We start from the raw sequence: 23,719 nt of genomic DNA on the forward strand, positions 1-23,719 counted from the left end.
AACGATCAAGTCATCTCAGCGTACGTCTCTGAAACTGATCACTTTGTTTTAAACCAGACTTTCCTATCCTGGCTTGGGTACAAGCAAGAACTCCTTGGATCCACTGTACTGAAATCAGTATTCCCAGAAGATCTTCCAGTATACGTTGCTCTCTTCCAATCTGTGGCAGACAACCTAATCAATCTTCTTCGTGGTTCATTTCCCTTCCTTGAGGGCGGGACCTCTAACTTAAGTCCAACCAACAGAATATAGCAAAGCTGACTAGAGTCATTGGCTTGAAGGACACATTGTATGGCAAAGGTGGCAAGATGTCACTCCATCTTGGTGGTTTGGAGGTCTCCTGTTGACCTTGAAAAAGCACACACTTGTAATCCCAGCACCCTGGGAGGCTGAGGTAGGATGGCAGGTTTGAGCTCAGCCTGGGCAACTTAGGGACTTTGTGAGACCTTGTCTCAAAATAGAAAACAAAAAAAGGGTTATGATATAGCTCTGTGTGGAGGCCCTGGGTTCAATCACCAGCAAGGCACAAAAACAAACAAACAAACAAAAAAACCCAAGAAGTATGTTTTACAAAACCAACACTGTTGTTGCAATTTGTTACTCAGTAACTGAAAATAAACATGTCTAAAAGCATCACATCTTATCTTCTAGAGATAACTATTTTTTTTGGTACCGGAGATCGAACTCAGGACCTTGTGCTTGCAAGGCAGGCGGCAGAGATAACCATTTTTAAAAAGATGGTTATGACTACATGATCTTATTTGCGAAACCTATAGACCAGACCTTTTTTTGGAGGGGAGGGTGTTGTTGGAGATTGAATCCAGGGTCCTGTACAGGTTAAGCACACACTCTACCACCCCAAGCTACACCCCAAGCCCCCCAATGGAAGATTATCTTGAAGCTCAAAAATTAAGACTATTTGACTGGGCATGATAGTGGATGCCTATAATCCCAGCAGTTGGGAGGCTGAGGAAGGAGGATCATTACAAACGAGGCCAGCCTGGGCTACATACATGGTGAGTTCAAGGCCAGCCTGATCTCCATAGAGAAACCTTGTCTCAAAAAACAAAAATAAAATCAAGACTACCTTATATTGAGAGCAAATGTGATTATACTGGTAATAACATGACTTCTTATTCCTTTACATTCATTTCTTGGTTTCATTAACTGCTCTTCAGATTGCAGTATAACTGAGTATTTCTTTATGTGCTGGTTCTGAAAGCACAGATCTACACAATCAGATAATGCAGGAGTGTGGCCAAGCAACCTTTTAACAAACCCTCCAGGAAATTCTGATGTAAGACTACTGCTCAAGTGAAAATACATGAAATTCCCTCAACTTCTGAGTTGAACAATAAGCCACCAAAAATGGCTAAGTGGCGAACACCTATCTCCCTTATGTGACTTCAAATACAAGCAAGAGCCAAAGTATAATAAAATTCAGTACTAAATGCCCACAAAGTGCAAGGAGGCATTGCACTAAAACAATCTGTGACATGAAAACACCAAATCTAAATTTAAAATGCAAAAAAGGGTGGAGGAGATTGATCCCAGGGCAGAAATAAAAACTTCTTTCAGTACTTTTGATCAACACAAGCCTCTAAGAAATACACACAGAGCACATGACTCAGCAAACAAGGAGGTCTCCTTTCAGAAAACAGCTGTCAAACATACCCGCTGACCAGTCAGAGAAAGGGTGGAAAGAGCAAACTGGAGAAGAGTCGGCACCAGAAGACAAATACAAGTAGCCAGGACTACTTACTTAAGCAAGTAAACTCTAAGGAGATAAAAAGATAACTTAAAATGTCTGTTGAGGAATCTACATCACAAACACATGCCCAACACACTGAAGCCACTGAAGATTCTTAAATAGGAGAATGGTATTTGAGAAAAAGTATCTCTCCTGCCTATTACACTGTTGTATGTGATTAGAAAGAAGAAGAAATCTAAGACCAGGGATTGTCTGTAGGATGCAGGCAAGATATAAACCTCACTAGTCTTCCCACCTGTCCATTAAGTTGCCACCCTAAATTTCCTTTCCTAAAACATACTTTCTTCTGGAATAACCTCCCAGATGTATGCACATGTATGTTACATGCTACTTAAGGTTCACAAGCAGGGATCCACAAATATCAAGCTTTGTTTTTTTATTTACTCACCATTAACATAGAATTTTGTGCCAGGTACTTTACAAATGTTGTCTCATTCAATTTTTATAACAATCCAATGAAATGGGTACTATCCCATTTCACAGTTGAAGAAAGCAAGTTTTAAGATTAGCTTACCTGCTAAAGATCACACAATTAGTTACGTGTTATTTTTAACTAATCAAAAGCCTTTTTTTTCAATTAGAACCAATTGTAGATGAAATATTCTTAATACAGTAGATCCTCTTTTCAAGTTTCACTTTCTGTGGTTTCAGTCAATCACGGTCTGAAAACATTAAATGGAAAATTCCAGAAATAAAAAAATTCATAATTTTTAAAGTGAGTGCTGTTCTGAGATGCATAATGAAATCTCACTCTGTCCCAGGCAGGATGTGAACGAACCATCCTTGAAGGTATCCATGCTGTATACACTACTCACCTGTGAGTCACTTGTAGCTGTCTCAATTTTCAGATCAACTGTCACAGTATCACACTGCTTGTTTTCAAGAGACCTCTACACACTAGTCTAACACTATGCCACAGTGCCCATGTCAGCCAGGATACTTGATCTCTTTGTGCAGGCATCGTAACATCCCGAGACATCCCCAAAGGGTTAGTACAAGATATTTTGAGAAAGAGACCGGGTTCACATTACTTTAACACAGTATATTGTTATAATTGTTCTATCTCATTATTACCTATTGTTGTTAATCTCTTTTTATGCCTAACTTACAAATTACATTCTATCAAAAGTTTGTGTGTATAGGAAAAATACTGATACATAAGGTACAGTACTCTCCAAGGTTTCAGGAATCCACTGAAGTTCCTGAAATACAGCCCCTACAGACAAGGGCGATAACTGTACTCAATTAAATGCATGACTAGTAAATGTAAGTTCACTTGTCCCTATTAGTAATTTTAAAACTGAGGAAAGAAAGGATAAGCAAAATTAGAGGTTTTCTTTTTCTTTTCCCACTTTGTTTTATTTTGTCCTACTGGGCATTGAACCCAGAGGAATTCTACCACACACCAATACCCCCAGCCCTTTTTATTATTTTATTTTGAGACAAAGTTTTACTATAAGTTGCCCAGGGTGGCCTGAAACTTTCAATCCTCCTACCTCAGCCTCCCTAATATCTGGGATTAACAATGTGTACCACCACACTAGGCCAACAGTTTTTTTACTGTACATTTTCCCCATCTGCAAACATCAAATGCATATCCAATTAAGCACATTTTGAGGTCTTTATCCTAATGCATTAGAATACAAGGCAGTTTGCACAGCATTCTTAGTTTTATGAAGCAACACAACTTGAAGAACACGGACTCCAGATCCCCGCTGCCTGGAATCAAATCTCAGCTCCATTACTTAGCTGCAGTACCTTGTGCAAGTTACTTAAATTGTCTGCATCTTAGTGAAACAGAGAAAATAATAGTTTGTCCACCCCCCAGAGCAGTTGTGAATACTAAATGAGAATCTATGTGAGGCACTTCAAGCAATGTCTGGCATATATCCCATATAAATGTTCACTACTGTTAACCATCATTCAGTATTTATGATGATTCTGCTCTTGCTGCTCCTCTTGCTCCTGAGGCATGGCCTGGCCCTTACACACCTACCACTTTCTTGTGCCTCTAACAGACCATGGTCTTCAAGCCTCTGGGTCTGAATTCCTAGGTCTCTGATTAGTACACCTTTCCCCACATCTCCTTACGCAGTGGGCAAAGTCTTATTCTCCGAAGTTTATAATATTAAGCATTCAGCAGTTAGAAAAGAATCCATCCCCGGTGAACCGATATTTGAGAAAGCAGTAAAGATCCAGTCAAGATGTTTCCTCCAGAGTATCTAATGATATAGTCTCCCTGCTGCGGAACCCCTCCCCTTCACTGTGCAGAACTTCCCCACTCTTCCTTCTTTCATGCCTTTAGAAAGGCTCCTCTGGGGAAAGGGGCTGTCGCTCAGTGCAAAGTGATTGCCTTCTTCAGGCAAGGCCTTAGTTCAGTCCCCAGCACCACAAAAACAAACAGACAAACCAACAACTCCTCTGTCACTGCCAAATGCAGAAAATAATTCTATGAGACATTTCTAAATCTTTACCTAAGACCATGGGAATATTTTTACAGAGAGGAACCTCATGGAGGCAATCAAGGTACAAATAAGGAAGAGTTAACGCTTGAATCAACTGTAACATCTGGGTAATGCCATAATTAACATGTAGGATGGCAGTCAGTTTGCAGCTATAATAAATGAAAAGAAAATCAAAAGAACAAGGATTTCTCCTACTGTTTCACTGTAGCTCAGGAGGAAAGTGTTCCAATCTTTGGAATTATTACAGAAATTTTTTCTGAAGACAAGTCAACCACAAGTAATTCTTTAGAATAAGAAGTTTTTTTGTTCTGTTTTAATTCCAAGCCCACAAATCACACTTTCGTGTGGCCCCATCCAACAGAAGTGCAATGCCCAAAAGCCTACTTGTTTGAAAAAAAAAAAAATGTTTAGAAGATTACAGTGTAGAGCGTCACAAAATCCTGGCTCAGTGACTGCCTCTCTATCCACCCAGTCGTCCTACCGGATCGTGAGCTACCCAGCCTCCTCCTCACCGTCTATGTGCCCCCCACACGCACACTACCTCTAGCTAGTCTCACGTTGGCAATCTTACGTCAAGGAGCACACTGATCAAGCAGGGAGGTTGAACTCAACAGATCTGCATGAAACATGGACTGGTAGGGAAACGGCAACTAGAAAGCCAATGGCCCTGCTAAAGAGGTCAAGCACTATCCAGCTTCAGCTGATAGAGGAAGATGAAATTCAGGGTCAGTGTTATCCAACATTCTGATTTTTCAAAAGCATCCAGCAATCTGCACTTTTATGAGAAAAATACTAATTTCTGAAATAAAGTAAGGGCCAAATTGAACATACCTGCTGGACAAATTCAATGTGTGACCTCTATTTTTAGAATCCCCATTCCATTCCATCCCTGCTACCTCAATTCAGACCTTAACATTTCTTACACAGTTTTAAGGCAGGAAGATTCTAAAGGTCTCCAGAGCATGCCTACCTCCACTACCATCTCCCCATCTACAGGCTGCCAGGGTGAGCTCCCAACATTCAAATCTGATCCTGTTTACAGGCTGTGCACGCCTGTAAAGGTCCCAGCACTCAGGAGGCTGAGGGAGAAGGATGGCCACAAGGTCAGGCCAGCCTGGACTACACAGCAAGACCCTGTCTCAAAAAAAAAAAAAAAAAAAAGCCTTCAATAGGCCCCTCCTTAGCCTTTCGCACTACAAAGTGCCATAAAACTCTGTAAGATGCTTAACATGCAGATAAGAGCAGGCGATTCAACATGAAATCTCCCGAAAAGGGTGTAGGCCAGTGATGGCGGACCTTTTAGAGCTTTCAATGATACAAACAGCCGGCTGTGTGCTCCCCGTAGGTTTGTACCACTGGCCTAGGAAGCTGCTAACCAATTTCTCCCAAGTGATTCTGACACCCACAGCCCTTGCACCACAGAAATACTGCTGTGCAGGGCAAAATCCAGGGGCTCTGCCAGGACCCCACCTCCCTCTCCAGTTTCCTGCCTTATTACCACAATTATGCCTAAACACGTCACCTAACTTCATGTGGTTCCCAGGAAACACTCTCTGGCCTCCACCTCTTTGTGCTCCGCTGCTCTCTTCTGTGACACGTTCTCTCCCTCTTCACCTGGTGCCACCCAGCCTCTGTCTTCCCACACAGAGCTCCACCTTCACCTCCATCCTCTAGGAAGCCTTGCTCAGCTCTAAGCCCTGCCCTACTTGATTCCCTGGAAGCTGCCTCCGCTCCCCAAGGCACCCGCCACTTACTAACTGCACTTACTATTTATAACTTTATTTGCATGTCCACATGCCCCAACTGGGTTCTTTGAAGTGAGGAATTTCAGCCTAGCTTAACTCTGCAGTACCAATGCTGTACCTGACAGAGAGGCCCCTCATAAATGCTTGCCTAATAAACAGTCACACTGTATGAACCAGTAAGATGGAAGGCCAGACTGGACTCTGGTTCTTTAGCACCGCCAGCAAGATGCAGACAGCCTCTCTTTACAATCTCTTAATGTAATACTAACAAAGTCACAATCATCAAGATTCCTGTAATCAGACTGCCATTGACAGCCAAGTTAATTAACTACCAAAATAGCAGAAACCAATTCATCCTGACATCATATTCTAAAACTTTAGTTTATTAGTACATATGTGTAGCACATAATGTTTACAGCCCTTGCGGGAAGTTGATACATGTACGTAACACATCTTAATTCCTTTTTTCATCCCTTATCCCTTCCCTTCCTCCTCCCTCCCTTTATCTCCTGACCCATTCCTGTCTAAGAACAACCTACTTTCCATTACCTATCTTTTATTTTGTTCTTTATTCTTGAAAACCAAGCCAACAACAGTATTTCACACAGCATTGCCTCTCTGAAGCAAAATGATACAATTTGAAACTGCTGCTACACTATCAAATAAAACCATGCTTTCCCTAGGTGGGATTAGGCAACCCACAACAACAGTTTTGCCCTTAAGTGGGAAAAATCCCTCAACTACAAAACCCAGACAAAAAGATAGGTAAAGGGGAAAGATGACAGCCCTCATAAGGGTGAAATCCCTCAACATTACTGTCTGAAGTTACATGGTTAAGCAACAGAATAATTGCAGTAGTAGTCAACTTTTTCCCATTCAAAATGCGAAAGTATCCTCCTAACATCCTTTCACCAAACTTCCAAAATGGTTTATATTCTTTTCCATTTTCATTCCTTCAACGTTCCCTGTGTACCTACTATTTGTGGTACTGTGCTAGACCTTGGTCACATTGAAAAAGGCAGCTATTGGCCCTGCCTTACTAGAGCTCATGTCCTAACAAAGTAACCAAAGCAGCCATTCAGTGAATTATTAAAAGAGCTATTTAATAGAATGGTGTTAGGTACCACAACAGAGAATACCAGTGTTAAGAGAGTATGTAACATAGAATCTATCCCATGCTTTCTTCTGTCCTGAAAACCAACTTTCTGCAGCTCTTTACTACAGAAACCTAATTACATCTCTATGTGTGCTCCCCTTTCGGCAGCTATTCTGTGAAACTGCCAGGTTTCCAACTGTAGCTCTCAGATGTACCTCTGGGGAAGATAAAGAAATTAAACTGGTTCAAAAGTAATTTTTCCACCAGCTGCTTTTATAGTATCCATTTTTCTCTGCACCTCTTTGCTCTATTATGAAGGGTCACACCAGGAAATAAAAATTTCTTTTGAGTATTTTGACTCTACCCGTTTTTGAGGGGAAAAGGTTGTTTTAATTCAATAAGCTTATAAAAACTCTTACTATCTCTGCAGGTGACACAATGGAAATGCAAGGACAGAAAAATCTGTGTGTAATTCACATTCCAGCAAAACTGACCACACAGATTTTCCCTTTGCACTCCTGGGTTCATATTTTTAATATGAATGCAGTAGTGAGTAAAGAACCCTCTACTATAAGAGGGTTATACTATGTTTAGGTTATAAATTTCTGTTCCTTTTTTCTCTCCCAAAGAAAACCTCACTGTAACTAAAAATAACATCAACTATATTGGAGTGAACTGAACACCTGACACTCGCTAAACTGACCTCTGTTTTCTGGGATGATAGGAAATCTGTCAGACACAAGAACTGAGATTAGAGAAGCAGGAAAGAGATAGAGACAGAAAAATCCACATTTACATTTCTGGCATATCAGGACACCTAGCTAGCTGAAAATACCAATCTAGAGAAGACTGCTTAGAAGAAAATGGAGAGACCCTATTAGACGCTGTTGCAAATAAACAACTATTCTATTAGCACTTACTCTGAAAGTCAGGTCCTAGTAAAGCAGAAAATATTTCACATGTCAATATTTACAGTGCTGAGCAGATAAGAAAAAGGCGATAGAACTTAGGCAAAACAAGAGGAATCTGGGTCCCTTCTACAATCAAAGTTGTAGAGTCCTGGCCTGAGTTCCCAACAAGGCTCTGGAACCTCAACTTTGCTTGAAAGCAGAGGAACATTCTAAGGCCCCTTATTGCTTTTTCTATTCCAGTTAAACCAAATCCTTTATGATTCATCCAGTTACTCATTCATTCCAACAAATATGTACCGGATGTCTAGTACTTACAGGAGCGCAGTGCTCAAGCCTTAATGGTCCATTAGGCAAGTCTCATGGTATGGGCATTACATTTAATGGAAAGACACAGTGAGAATAATACCATGAATGAACAGAGCACTCTTGAGGAGAAAGGGGATACTGTGCTTAGGGATGGCTTCTCTGAGAAGTTTAAGCCAAGATGTGAAGATCCACAGGGAACAAAGATGAAAGCCTGAAATCTCTACATCAGGCCTGTGCGGCTGAATGGTTAGAGAGGTCACTTACTGATAAGCGAACAGTGCAGGGAAATTAGAAGGTGAAGCAGAGACTTAACAAGCAGCGTGTACTGGGGGCTCAATAGGTGCTAGGCGCTTCTCAAATCCTTATAATCACTTTGCACGGTAAAAACTCTTCCCAGTTTACCAGCATAAAAGAGAGGCTGAGCGGGGTTAAAAAAGAGAAAGTCTTGCTCAGGGCTAAATAAAGAAACGTGACTTTGGCATCAGGTTTACCTGTGCTCTTTCCATTACACAGTTCCTTCCTGCACACATTTATTTCATCTGACAGCCCCGGCGCCAAGTACTACCGCTAAGGAAGCCTCTTTTCGGGGGAAAGAAGTGGAATGCAGCCCCAGGTGAGGCCTGGATAAGTCAGTCCCCTCCACAGCCTCCTCCGCCAGACGATCAGCCCCCCTTTGAAGTTGTATGCAAGAAAGGCAGGTGGAAAGTTCATTCAAACGAAAACTATTAAAATATCACAGAAGAAGTCAACTGCATCCTTTCAGGGGGCTAAAAAGCAATCATAAACAATAACAGGTAAAAAGAGAGAAGGGAATGCTCTCGCTCCACTATCCTCGGGAGCTCTTCCCAGGAAAAGGAAACCTCCAGGGAGCGCGCCCCCGGGGCGGCGGCCCAGGATGCTCTCACGCTCCCCGACCCGCAGCCCCAGGGCTCGCAGGACCCCGCACAAACGCCCGCCGGAGCCACGCGGCAGGCACAAGGTGACACGGACCGCGCGCCGGCCCCTCCGCCGCCTGGGCGCGGCCGGGGCAAGGAGAGGGGCGTCCTTCGGCCGCGCTACCTTGTACTTATCAAAGCCAGCCAGCTGCTCCGGGGTCACGTATTCGTAGCCAGTCATGACGACCCGCAAACCAAGCGCCCACTCGGCAGCTGCTGTCCGCGAGGAGGCGGTGAAGCACAAGAAGCACTCGGCGAGAGCAAAGCTGGGCGAGACTAGGCAGGCAGAGGTCCAAGCCGCGCTCCACCCGCCGCGCACGCGTAGCCCAGGCCACTTCCGCCGCCTCAGCGCGCAAGCGCAACCTCGCTTTCTCCCCTCCCGCTGGGGGCGAGGCTCTGCGCGCTATCCCCGCCCTGCTGCCGTTTTGGTCCAATCGGCGTGAATCAGGCAGCACTAAGTCCCGCCTCCCAACTCACCTCCTCATTTTATTTGCTGTCGTCAACATTGGTGAGCTGAGGTAAAGCAGGAGGGGAGATGAAAGGTTAGCTTCCCAGTGGGCTTTGCTCGTCTCCCGGGTGAGGGGCGGACTTCTTGGGTGTCTGTGCCTGGGTAGAGATCTGGGATATCCTGTTAGTCCCCCGAGCAGGGAGAGTGCCTGCGGCCAGATCAGGTAAGAGGGCGTAAATCCCTCGTTGCAGTGAAGCAGAGGAGCAAAGGAAGGCCTATGCAGCAGCCCTCATGGGGCTCCTGATACGATGCGCTGCAAGAAGTAGGCGCTTAGGAAATGTGGCTTTCTGTAGAGAAGGCTGAGCCACAGCCTAGGCCGATGGGAGGTCCAGTGTGCGATCCCTGAAGAAACTGGGCAGGCGAGAGAAAGGACGTTAGAGACCAGCCCCTCAGGTCAGCGTTGCTCTTGAGCCTTGGGCTACGTGCTCACGCTCCGTTCTGTTAAGCCGTTCCAAATTCAGATTGCTAATGTCTTCGCAGACCAGATCAAAGCAGTAGCCCGTCAGCCAGGACGGTTCCTTACAAGCCTGTGTAAGGAGCCCAGTGAATTGTGGAAAGAGCGCCAGATCAATAGCAAGTATGTATCTACTCATAGTAAAATGTAGTAATAGTTGCTACTTTTTATTGAGTGCTTTATATGCAGAGAACTTTACATTATCACCTACACCTTAACAACACTATGAAGTGGAAAGTATTCTCCCTACTTCAAAGAGTAGGGACTTAAAATTCAGATTACAGGGGCTGGGGATTTAGCTAAGTGGTTCCGGCGCCTGCCTTGCAAGCGCAAGGTCCCGAGTTCGATCCCTGGTACCAAAAACAAAAAGCAGATTACACGGGCTGGAAGTGTAGCTCTGTGGTGGAGTGCTTGCCTAGCAGGCTCTGGACCCTGGTTTGGATCCCCAGTCGGAGTTGAGGGATCAGTCACTTAGTTATACAGCTTGGAAATGGTCAGACCAAATGGAATTGCTGTGTGTTAAGGCCATTACATCAGAGAGGCTCAAAATCTCCCTGGGTCCCTGGGGGAAAAGGCCACAATTATTTTGCAACCTCTTACATTCATTCATCCAACAAATATTCATTGGGGAACAAGGATATCCCGAGCACACTATTATTTCACCTGCATCTTATTTCTCCTCCTAAAGTATAAGATTATTATGAGGTAAGTAATAGATACAAAGCACCTAAGTACATGGTAGATAATCTATAAACTTAAGTGTTCTTGGGCCAGGGATTTAGCTCAGTGGTTTCACCGCCTGCTGCGCAAGCGCAAATGCAAGGACCCGAGTTCGATCCCCGGTACAAAAAAAAAAAAACTTCAATGTTCTTTATCACGCTTGAGTATTTGTATCTTACACATCCTAATCTTAATTTCCTTGTGTCCCATAGCCCAGTAGCTTGCAGATTACACATGGTCAGCCTATTTTATTGAAAATGAATGACCAAAGATCTCTGATATGCTATAAAGTGCTAGTATCGAGACAGACATGAGAAATGAATGGTTTTAAGAAGAAAACTGCACCTAGGCATAGTGGCCCATATCTTGGGAGGGTAAGGCAGGCAGATCACTGAGTTCAAGACCACCCTAGGACTCGTGAGACCTTGTCAAAAAAACCCCAAAAACTGGGCCAGGGATTTTGCTCAGTGGTTCCGCCTCCTGCCACGCAAGCACAATCCATCTGAGAATTTCTGCACTGAAACACAACATAGATCCTTGTATATATTTTGGCATCTTTTATGTGCTGGCTACATGATTCCAGGCAGCTTATTTCATGTAGCCCCAGTTCCCCTTTTTGTGTGTGTGTGTGGTTTTTTTTGTTTTTTGAGACAGTCTCACTTTGTAGTTCAGGCTGGCCTTGAACTCACTTGGTAACCCAGGCTGGCCTTGAACTCCCAGAAATCCTCCTGCCTCAGCTTCCTGAACACTGGGATTACAGGCATGCACCACCACTCCTGGCCCCCAGTTCTTTTTTAAAAGGAGGGCAATAGGTTAAATCTAATCATCTCTGAAATTCAATGAAATTATATATTGTTTAACTTCTCTGAGATTAAATCAGTCCATCTGTGAAAAGAGAATAATTCTTGTCTTACCATGGCAGTTACAATTCAAAGCATGGGAAATGATAGTATTTCAACCTTGAGAAGTATAAGATACTATTTCTCCAGAATTTTATGAATTCTCACCTAGAAAGAAAAAGTTGTCAAACAAATTGGCTTTTGGAACTGAATCACTTTTCTGCCTACTCTTTTCTGAGTTTCATTCCCAGAGGCTTTTATCTCGGAGGCAGCCCAGAGCTGCCCTCGGCTGCTTTCTTTTGGCCTGGCTGTTTCCATTCCCACTGTGTACACCACACACAGTACGCATAGTTTGTTGCTTTGCTTTCCTTGTCTGCCTCCTCATGCACTGAAGTTTTTCCCCTCTGCATCTCAGTCAAGAACAGGCATTTTGCTTTCTAGAATGGTAATCATAAACAGGGTATGGTGGCGCCCATCTTTAGTCCCAGCACTCCGGAGGCTGAGGCAGGAGGATTGCCTCGAGTTTGAGGCCAGCCTGGGCTACATAGTGAGTCCAAGGCCAGCCTGAATTAGAGTGAGACCTTGTCTCCAAACACGAAAAACAAATAAATAAACATAGAATAGTAATTATAGAAAATATGAAGTAGTGCTAAGAATATTTTCATCTTTGTAATATGACCTAAAAATAAAACTTAATTCCCAGAGTTCTTTTATTTAAAGTAAGAGTGTCAAATAAATGGAGTTAGCTAGCAAATTGGAAGTTGAAGAACTAATATAGTTAAAGACTCCAGTATCTTGTTGAAGCAAAAAATAAGGTTTTCTAAGGAAGTTTGTTAAAAGGTATTGGTTTTGTTTTCATTCTAAAATTTAGAAACAGGGGATGGGGCATAACTAAGTGGTAGAACATATGTGCTTGGCATATACGAGGCCCGATGCACCAGAGAGCAATGATAATGAAATAGAAACAATACCTTCTGAGTTCTGTGGTTCTCAAAGCAGTTTAACACCACTAGATCACCTAACAACGCTGAGCCATAGGCCAAATGATTGTTCCAGTTGGACAAAATGGAACAATAGAAAGTTTTGTTTTCCCCAAAAGTCACCCAACTTGTTCATAATAAAACTTCTGCTTTTCATTGAATAATTTTTATACTGCACCATGCTTCTACAAGGTACCATGATAAGATGGTTAAGGGAAAAAAGTCATGAGCCTTGTTTTGCAGTGCTGGAAGTCAAACCCAGGACCTCACACCCTAACCAAGAGCTCTCTGGCTGAGCTATATCCCCAAACCCATTGTCAGTTTGTAATCAAGGGCTGGAGAAGGAACTAGGGAAGAGCTGAAGAGTCATTAAGTTACTTATAATTTCTTAAAAATTGAATTACCCGGCTGTAGTAAACCTTCTCTAGTAGGGTTTTGGTTGCCTGTTTTTTGCTGTATTTTACTTTTTTTTTTACCAGGAGGTAACCCTCTTGGGCAAGAATGTCTAGAAAACTGTCTAAGTGGGTCATTCTTTATCACAGAATAGGACTGTGCAACATACTGACATTCAGCTTAAACTAATGCCTGTTCTTTTCTGTATCAGTGGAGGAGGACTAGGTCTCTACTCATCTGTGACGGGTATCAGAGCCTTCTGGCCCCACTCCTGCTACTGGTGATGAACCCAAGACTGCAGCCACAGTCCTTTATCTTTTATTGTGTGACAAGCTTCCCAGGCTGAGTGCTTCAGCTTTCTGCGTTTGCTCTCAACCTTTGACCACTAACGCAGGCAATGTAAAGACTCTGAGGGATCCAGAGCCATAGTGATAATGAAGGTCAGAGTAAAATCACAAATCTACTCATGAACGTGGACCCCGCTACAACTTGCCATTCTTGTTTCAAGATAAGTGATTTATCTTACCACCACTACTGAATAAAAGCTATTACTGATAATGCTAAATAAAAGGACCATTATCTTTGAAACAGACTTCAGGCAAAGCTTTACACAGAGCAGAGTCTCATTTTCAGCATTTTTGAAGTTGTGGTAATCCAGCAGCTACATGTTATCAACAAAGAATTGCCACCTCTGCCCCACACCTCCTCCCCACTATGACAGCACTAGAATGGAAGCAGAACTCTAGTCCAGGAACAAATCGTCCAGATGAGTAGTCACACTGCCAACACCCTGGTGATGCCTTTCTCCTTATTCCTTTTTGCAAATGTTAGCCGCAACTAAGGTCAGGCATGCAGATAGAGCAACTGTAACCACTATTGTATTGTTTTGTTTCCTTCTATTTGAATATAGGAGCCTCAGTTTTTAGTTTATTTTTTATCTTCATCAACATTTGAGATCGTTGGATCAACGATCATTTAGTTTTGGTGAAAGACGGGCATTAGCAGAAAAACCTAAGTGGAGCAAGAGAATAGGGGCAATATTTCCATGATCCATTTTCCTGTAGAAATCCTGGAAGACCTCCAGGACTTGAGGTAGGAGTTGGCAAAACAGTAGCACTTGTGTCTGCTTTTGTCTAACTTGTGAACTAAAACTTAGGTGCAAAAAATAAATCCTCTTTTCCAACCCAGAACTGATTGTTCAGTATGAGTTTTGATGCATATAGGAGGAATTTACTGCCGGGTGCATGTGCATGCCTGTGACCATGGCAAGAGGAAGGAAAGTCTGAGGCCAGCCTGGATTACATTGTGAGACTGCACCTCAGAAAACAAAACAAAACCAAAAAATTATGATACCTAATACAGACTAAAATGATGGGAGGTATTTATAACCTTTAGAGTTGGTTCTGAGACAAAAGAGTTGTTAATTAGAAAGCATGGGACATAAGCAAAATCTCAGCTCAATTGATCTGGTATTCTAGTTTTCATGTTGTGACACATGAAGATGGCTTTTTCCTCCCCTTTTCCTTAAAGGCTTCCGTCTTGAACATGAGGTCTGGAGTTAAAGATACGTCGTCCTGTGAGTGGTTGGATCATATTTGTTTAAATATAGTAAGTAGAAACATTATCAGATTAAAATTTCCACAAGTTGAAAAGAGTTGGCAAAAGCACTTCTCCATAAGGCTTTGAGGTGTCCCGCGATAGACCCAAGGCTCTGTATACCCAGAACTCAAGGCTAAGCTACCTCTGCTTTAGAAAACAAGATATATAAATATGAAGCAATGTATAAAAATAATTTTACCCTCTCTTCATGTGTCCTAGTTGAACACCAGCTGTGAAGAAACTACAAATACCGGTGTTAGACCTTGAAGATAGAAAGTTGAATAAGACACGGCCCCAAGACAGTAAGTTATTACTGCACTCACTGGATATCCAAGACCATCCAGTGCCGTGGTCATGATAGGTCCTTCCATACTCCTCAGCCCCTCCACTGCCTTTTATGAATTCCCTGTTAAAGTGTGAGACGTTTTTAAAATAAGTAACCTAGATCATGGAATGCAGAGACAACTCTTTAGATTTAGTGATATCTAGCCTTTAATAATGAAATGCCATAAAAACGGGCACAAACTGAAAAAAGTACACTTTAAAAGATAAGCAGATACAAAAGTTATTTATTGCCACATAGCAAAGTACTCAAACCTTAGTAACCTGTAATAACAACCATTTTATTTGCTCATAAGTCTATGAGTCAGCAATTTGGGCTGGGTTTAGCTGAGCAGTTTTGCTGGTCTTGTTGGATATGTTAATTACATTGAGTGTGGTCAACATTTTAAATGTGTACATAAAGCTGCCACAGTGGTGCCCACCTGTAACCTCAACTACTTAGGAGGCTGAGGCAGGAGGATCACAAGTTCAAGGCCAGCCTGGGCAACTTAGCAGGAGACCCTGTCTCAAAATAAACAGGCTAGGGATGTAGCTCAGTGCTAGAAGACTTGGCCAGCTTGTGCAAGGCCCTGAGTTCCATCCTCAGTATCACTATTCCCCCCCCAAAAAAAACATGCTGGGGCCGGGGATTTAGCTCAGTGGTTACACTGCCTGCCTCAAAAGTGCAAGGACCAGAGTTTGATCCCTAGTACCCCCCCAAAAAAAAAAAACATGTGGTACGCCTTAAATGTATACACCATGTATTAATAATAATAGAAATAATAAAACCGAGGGCTGGGGGAGTAGAAGCTACAAAGCCTTAAAGGCCTTAGCTCAGAAGTCACACAATGTTGCTTCTGTCTTATTCTACCAGACAAAGCAAATAGCAAGGCCAGCCCAATGGAGGCGAAGTAGGTTCTGTCTCTTCACGGACAGAATGGCCAAGTCACATGGCCACAGACTGCAAACAACCTACCACACCATATTAATTCTACAGCTGAAGGTCAAGACAGTAAGGCTTCATTAAGAGATTTGGGCTGGGCGTGGTGGCACACAGTAATCCCAGGGCTCTGGAAGGAGGATCACAAGTTCACAATCACCCTGGGCAACTTAGTGAGACCCTGTCTCAAAACAAAAAGCATTCAAACATCTGCCCTATCAAAATAAAAACAAAGAAAAGGCTAGAGATGCAGCTGAGTGGAAGGCCCTGGGTTCATTCTCCAATACCAGAGAGAGAGAGAGATTGAGATTTGGAAAGCACTGAATTCCATTTGAGTTGTTTACAATATTCAGATAAAGAATGGTAAAAATAATAAAACAAAAAAACTAAAACAGTTTACACTGCCTACTGTTACTACCATGAAACATCCACTGCTCTCTGTTGCTTCTCCCCTACAATGTTCATAGTAGCCTTATACGTAATCTCCAAGCTATTACCCTTGTGCTGATTATTCTCTTTGACACCCCCTCCCAACACACACACATACACACACACACTTGATCTCCCAGGAATACTGATTATTTATAAATCCCCAAACAACTCTGGCTATGTATAGAAAGCTGCTGTTCATTTACTCATGCCTGATTAATTCCATCTCAGCCTTCCAGATCCATCTTATTTCCTTTCTTCCAAGGAATCTTTTTGTGTCCCAGTTCCCAGCCTACTTCTAGCTCTTACCAGTAGAGTTGATTCCATTCCCCAATGCTTCTTTCTTTGTACTTAAATGTTATTGAAACATTTTTTTATCTGTCTTACTGGAATATAAATTACTTGAGGCTAACCACCATACCTGTATACCCCTGAACGTAGCATAGTGCTTACTACTCAATTAGCCCTCAGTATGAACTATGACAGACTAAAGAAATATACATCACTGGCATCAACAAGTGCTATAAAACTATCAGTATTCATTGACTCAGTAATCCCACTTTTGAAGAATATACTCCAAGAAATAATCTGCAAAAAGTCTTTGTTGCAAAGATTTAACTGAGCCTGTGAAACTTTGAGATACAGTACAGAATATCTCTTCTATGCTAATGAAAGAACTAGGGGCTGAGAAGCCCTAGATAGCTTAAGGCTGGTTGCCAGAAAGACCAAGGCTGGATTAAAGAGGGGACTTTCAGCCCACCCCAGGTTTCAAGGAGGGGCAGGAGCTGAAGGTTAAGTTAATCCCCAATGGCCAGTGATTCAGTCAATCATGTCTACAGAATGAAAATTCTATACCCTAAAGGACTGGGTTCAGGAGCTTTAAGGTAGCTGAACATGTGGAGGGTCCTGAAGGTGGCACATCTGGAGGGGACATGGAGCCTCTGCATGCCTTCCCACATACCTTGGCCTGTGCATCTCCCATCTGGCTGTTCATCTGTATCCTTCATTACGCCCTTTACTAATAAACTGGTAAAAGTAAGTAAAATGTTTCCCTGAGTTGTATGAACCCAAGGAGGGAGTCATAGGACTTCTGACTTATAGCCAGTTGGTCAAATGCACAGGTAAAACAATTTGAGCCTTATGGTTGGCAGTGAAAGTTGGGGCAGTTTCAGGGACTGAGCCCTCACCTTTTCTTTGAGAAACAGTGTGAGAATTGAGTTGAATTAAAGGACACCCAGCTGGTGTCTACTGCAGAATCAGCTGCAGAAGGATTGCTTGCTTGGTAAGTAGGAAAGATACCCCACACATCTGGGATCGGAAGTGGTGATTATTGAGTGAGAGATTAGGAAAAACACTGTTTTCTTTCCTATATCGTAACAGTAGCCATATATATAAGAGTAGAGGGAAAATGCAGGCAGAAATCAATTAGGAACCCAAACTGTAAACTCTACAGTCAATGAACGATAAAACACATAGTCATCAGAAAGATAAACAAGGAAGAAGCAGGGTCACTGTGGGCGGGGCACACACCTGGGAGCAGCCCCTACCTACAACTCTGCTGCACGCAGTGCTCTCCCTGTGACCCCCATCAGCCCTGTGCCCCATCTCAGCCTTCCCAGCTGCACTGGGCCAGGGATTTTGGCCAAGGCATATGGCCAGGTCTCTGGGGTTCTGAGTACCCAATGCCCCAGACCTCAGGCAGCTCTGCCTACCACCACCACCACCTCCACATCCTCCTCATCTTTGTCCTCCAAGGCTCCTGGGGTCTGAACACACCCCTCTTTCCCCAGGATGACAGGAGGGGGCATCTGACAGGCCTTGTCCCCCCACCCCCTCAAACCCTGGCAAGTGCCCATGCATGAGCAGATGCCCACCAGGCAGAAGTGATGGAGAGCAAAGTCCTGGATGGCTCTCACAACCTGAAGCTAGCGGCCCACCACACACCAAGATCAAAGTACACTATGGAGGTACTGTACTCTGGCTTCCACAGAGGAATGCATCTTATGCTGGAAGATCTACGTTGGGTCTGCATGGCCCGGGTCACTTATTCCTGCAAGACTTACCTGGAGAAGAGTCACCACTAGGAGTTGCAAACTCAAGAGCAATATGGAACAGATCCGAGAAGCCTTTGCCACCACCTTCTCCAAACTCAGCAATCCTCACAGAATATAGTGGCCTGAAACCAGGACACAGGTTGGAGAGTGAGAAGCAGCAGGAATTCACAGCCACCATCCTGGGGCTCATGTGCAAGGGGTTATACATGGTGTCCATTTTGGACGAGCCTACCTTCTGAGCACTGCTGAAGATGGCCACTATTCTCCAGCAAGGCCATCCCTGAGAAGTATGGAGCATCAGTGAGGTAGTCCTCAAGGAGCTGGCCAATACCTCCTGGTGTGGGATCTCCACAGACATGCAGAGGAGTGACAACCGGAACAGGACTTACATGACCCTGGCCAGCCATTTCCTGACCATGGGCTCTCCCGACTCTCTTTCTGTGGATCCAGGTGCCTGAAGATATTTGAGATGCCTGAGAACATAGCAGGGACCATCACTAAGTGGGCCATTGGCAACAAGGTGTCCAGGGCCAACATCAGACCCCAGGTAGAACATCACCAAGGCATGCTCCTTGCTGGACATCCAGCAGGTCTTCTGGCTGCCCAAGCTGGGTGGCCTCCTGACACAGTGTCACAGGCTGGTAGAGTATTTCCAGCAGTCTTCGGTGACCAGGTACATGCTTTATAAGAAGCAAAAGCATTTGGCACCCTGCATGCTGGTCAGCAACCAGGTGTCCTCGTGGGACAGCATGCTGGGCATGCTCCAGCATCTCAAGGAGTAGCAGTTTGTCATCACCAGGGCCCTGGTGGAAGACAACAACAATCATCACTTGATGCTGGAGACCACCAAGTGGGCCACCATCAAAGGCTTGATAGAACTACTCCAGTCCTTCAAGCAAGTGACCAAGATGCTGTCCGTGTCTAAGTACTCCACCATCAAGGTGGTCAAACCACTCATCCTAATGCTTCTGAACATCAAGAAAACTGACACCAAGGAGATCCGCATGGCCAAAGAAGTCATTACTAAGGAACCGGCCATGATCTACCAAGGGGCACTGAGATCAACATGTTCCTCAATGTGGCCATCTTCCTGGATCTGCACAAGAGGCTGCCCTTCCTGTCCACCTTCAAGAGGCTGCAGGTGGAGAAGGCCAAAGGCCTGCTGGACAAAATCAAGGTTCCTTCACACCACCAGAGCACAAATCTACCATGTGGTCCCCAAGGAACCTCTGGCCAAGAAGTTCATGTTGGCCAAGTCCACATTGCTACCACCCACCAGTATGACCAACAACATGATGGCCAAGATCTTCTGCCAGACTGATGGCATGGATGACCAGAAGTAGCACACTCACATGGTGGGGGAGCTCAGCAACTTCAAGAACCAGGAAGTACTGGCCACTCAAGTGGTGGTCTGACCGCTTGGCCCTCTTCCCCATACTGCCCAAGGTTCTCTGGAAGTACTGGTGTGTGCAGCCAACCACTTCTTCCCTGAGTGCCTCTGCAGCTCCTTGGCCAACATGATGAGCACCAAGAGGAACCAGCTGGGCCCGGCCCATGTGGGCCAGCGGATCTTCCTGTACAAGAACTTGTAGAGCAGGGCAGAGGCCAAGCCCAAAGATGAGGACAAGGGGGGATGGGGCTTGGACCGGGAGCAGATGTTCCCTTTGGGGGACAGTGTCAGCAGTGGCTTCTTTGGGATGAGGGATGCCGGTTTCCTGCAGGGACAAGAAAGGGGACATGACCTCACCAGCTTGGTTTGGAATCCCAAACACGATTGTGGTTCCTTCAATCCAAGTGGGAAAGAAAGAGAAAAGAAAGACACATGGTGGAACCATGCAGAATGACAGCTCTTCTTTCTCCCTTTATCCTCACCCAAAACGGAAATTAACTTCCTAAATGAGGTTAGTGTGAAATGGGGCTTGCTGGGAGTCCCAATACTCAGTTATCAAGACAACCAGAGCTTGCTTGTTTTGACGCAGAGACCCTAACAGTATCTTAAGGATCCATGCAGTTGATTCCATCGATCCTGGAAAATTCAGTCGTCTTGGGTGGAGAGGGGGAGAAAGAATCCTTGGCACAGCACAGAAGCCTCCTCTGTGGATTCAAGTCTCATGCAGCTGCATGGATTCCATGTTTACATTTTAATTTAAGCATGAGCTTCAATTTGGGGACATGTGGATAAAAAGTTCTTTAGCTACCATAACCATCTTAAAACAGATGTTTTATGTTGGGTTGGAAAGTGTTCAAAATCAGCATAAATTGCACTTATAAAAAGAAAGAGAGCTAAAAAGAAACAAGAAAAAATGAAGTTGAATGTGTTGTCATTGGGGTCGCATTGTTGGCCACAAATTTTCCTTGCCTCCCCTTGCCAAAATTCACCTTGTAAACATCCTCTTTCCTGGCTGGGTAGTTCAGGGGTCCCATGAGTCTTTCTTCTGTTTGTGACAGCGCATGAAGGGCTTAATTTCCCATGAATCACCCCTCAACCCAGCCAGGGTGAGAATATGGACCCCACTTGGAAATGTTTTAAAACTTTCTTGAGGTTAGTTTTGCAGCATAGTGACGGATTATGGGAAAAGACACTTGAATTCTCTCTTTAAAAACTCGAGATCCCAGGAGCAACTAGTTTTCTAAATCTTGCAGCTAGAATGTTTGGCCTTTGTGATGAGGGAACAGCATGTGGGTTGCTTTGGGGGATTTGGGGAAACTGGACACCATCTTCCGGCATTTAGCACTACAATATTATTTTTAAATTTGAGATAACAATAACTTCCTTTCTAAGAGGCTGAGACATTTCCTAGAAAGAAAGCGCCACTAGGTTCCACACACAGGCTAAGAAAAGCCAGTTTGGGGAAGGTGTGACTTAGAAAAGGGACGTGGTTTAGAAATGACACATTTAAGTATTGCCAATATTTTACAGGTACCCCAACCTCTGATGTTAAAGGGAAAAATGCTTGCATTTTCATGGTCGGTGGCTGCAAACAAGACAGGGTTTTTATGTTTAAGTTCCATACATACAGATGCATACTTTTAGAAGATGAGGGCAGGAAGGAGATACACAAATTTGCCTTTATTTTTTAAGGACTGTCTCAGCACTCTGGGAGACTGAGCTAGGAGAATCTCAAGTTTGAGCCTAGCCTGGGCAACTTAAAGACTTAGTGAAATCCTGTCTCAAAATAATAATAATAATAGTAGTAATAATAATAATAATAATAGGATGGAGCTCAGTGCAAAGACCCTGGGTTCAATCCCCTGTACAGGAAGGAAGGAAGAGAAAGAGGGAGAGGGAGAGGGAAGGAAAGAAGGAAAGAAGGAAAGAAGGAAGGAAGGAAGGAAGGAAGGAAGGAAGGAGAAGAAGAAGGAAAAAGAAGGGAAGCAATTCTTTGACTTGGAGTTTGGGCTCTGGGATTCTGTGAGATCTGTTCCCTTCTGCTCAGAGACTAGGAATACAAGGTAGCAGATGTCCCCATGGGCTGTGTTTTGTAGCACCCCAAAGGGCCCCTTACCTTATCTTAAAATATGGCTTTCTTTTTTAAGAAATTTCCCAGCACTCTGGGTAGCTGAGGCAGAACAATCTCAAATTGGTGCCCAGACTGGGCAACTTCTGCAGCTCCTTATGAAAATGCAGATTGTCCCAGCCAGCTGCCTCTTTGAATCTTGCTGCTTTTATTTTTTTTTTTTAATTTTTTTTTTTTTGGTACCAGGGATCGAACTCAGGACCTTGCACTTGCAAGGCAGGAGGTGGAACCACTGAGCTAAATCCCCAGCTATTATTACTATTATTATTATTATTATTATTATTATTATTATTTTAAATCCATGATCACTAGACTTCCTCCTTTCTCTTTTCTTTATTTAATGCTTTAAAATTTGAAATAAACCAATTTTTAAAAAGTGGGAAGAAACATTATGTAAGTGTTGGCAAGAATGTAGAAAAATTGGAATCTTTATATATTGTAGGTGGGAAAGTTACATGGTACAGACTCTTAGAAAGAAAGTTTGATAATTCCCCAAAAAGTAAGCATAGAATTAGCACACATGACCCAGCAGTTCTGCTCCTAGGTACACAGCTAAAAACTTGTACATAAATGCTGCCGGGGCTCAGAAAACACCATCCTGAAGGCCAATGCATTGCACACTGAGAGCCCTGGGAGCAACTTCAGAATCCAAGGCCCTCTGACCCTCCCTTGTTTCTCCCTGTCCTAGTGCGGGGAGCAGCTTTCTGCAAAGTCCCCTTACTTGCTTCGAGTCCAGACCTGCTGAAGAAGAAACAATTACCTCTGTCCCGTCTCTAACCATTAACTAAACTCACGTCGCAGGGAGAGACACTGGTCTGTGAATTCACCTGGACAGACTCACATCACACCTCATTGTCTCTCTTTTGGTCCCATATAGAATTGGTTACAACCATCCTCCATCCTGCACACCAAACACATCTTGTCCCAGCCCGTTATATGTCCTCCAGCCTGTGGAGATTCTCTAAAACCACTTCCTGTTTCCCTGACATTTCCTATTCTTCCACTCCCCCGCAGAAAAAGGGATATAAACTTATGAATAATTTTAGGCTAGTGGGAAATAGTGCTCCTGTGGTTCCCCCCATGCAGTGTAAACACTTTACATGTTAAGAAATGTGAATGCCTTCTCCTATTTGATCCACAGGATTAAATCTTCCAGAAAGCCCTCAGAAGACAGAAGACAAGTTCCCTTTCTCCCCTGCAACGTTCAGAGTAGCACATCTTTTTAAAATCTTTCCTGGTGATCCTGATCTTTCCTCTCCTTCTACCCTTACTCCTGTAGCAGAAAAAGAGTTACAATTGGTAAAGAGTTACAATCCAACAATGTCAATTAGACGGGATCGGCCCACAGCTTCCTCTTCAATTATTTCTCCTTCCTACTCCTTATTTGCCTACAGGACTTATTGAACAATTAACTCCTATGTTAAAAATTCTTGAATGGCGTTATTTGAGTCATGGAGGCCACAAATATATTACCCCTATGCTACAGTTTTGGCCTCCCTTATTATCATGGGTAGAAAAACAATGAATCAGTTATCCAGCTGTGATCCTCACTTTATTCGGATTCCCCCTCCTCATGGAGAGTTTGAGATTTTCCTCCTACAATCTATATCTTTACAATGTGCCTTAGCTGATTTAGCAGGACAAATTCTTGGATCACGGCCTGCTGAAAAACATCTACATTTTTTTAAACTGAGACCTCTTTTATTCTTCCCAAAATTGGTCATTCCAAACCTAT

General features: G+C 43.6%; 1 protein-coding gene and 2 pseudogenes across 6 annotated transcripts in view; 2 read left to right on the forward strand and 1 right to left on the reverse strand.

The window, feature by feature from the left end:
- The window catches only part of Selenoi (selenoprotein I), a 45,513-nt gene extending 35,947 nt beyond the window's left edge, over nt 1-9,566 (reverse strand). For 2 of the 5 annotated variants that reach the window (XM_013070121.3, XM_013070122.3), the window contains exon 1: nt 9,354-9,565. In XM_013070121.3, the coding sequence (XP_012925575.1) occupies nt 9,354-9,410 (57 nt within the window). In that variant the 5' untranslated portion in view covers nt 9,411-9,565. Of the gene's footprint in view, nt 1-9,353 lie in introns of all 5 variants that reach the window. The other 3 variants (XM_087216590.1, XM_013070119.3, XM_004839138.3) reach the window with 3 other exon arrangements.
- A 211-nt stretch (nt 9,567-9,777) lies between these two features.
- Nucleotides 9,778-23,119, forward strand: LOC101696443 (E3 SUMO-protein ligase ZBED1-like; annotated as a pseudogene). Its single transcript, XR_015453230.1, has 4 exons — nt 9,778-10,314; nt 13,335-14,731; nt 14,942-15,024; nt 18,203-23,119. The product of XR_015453230.1 is annotated as an E3 SUMO-protein ligase ZBED1-like (transcript).
- Nucleotides 14,236-14,356, forward strand: LOC147827060 (small nucleolar RNA SNORA40; annotated as a pseudogene).
- Nucleotides 23,120-23,719: the final 600 nt, after the last annotated feature.

This window comes from Heterocephalus glaber, unplaced genomic scaffold (genome assembly GCF_053883595.1).
Source record: "Heterocephalus glaber isolate CG9 unplaced genomic scaffold, H.glaber_assembly_v1.0 deba00001457, whole genome shotgun sequence".
NCBI lineage: Eukaryota > Metazoa > Chordata > Mammalia > Rodentia > Bathyergidae > Heterocephalus > Heterocephalus glaber.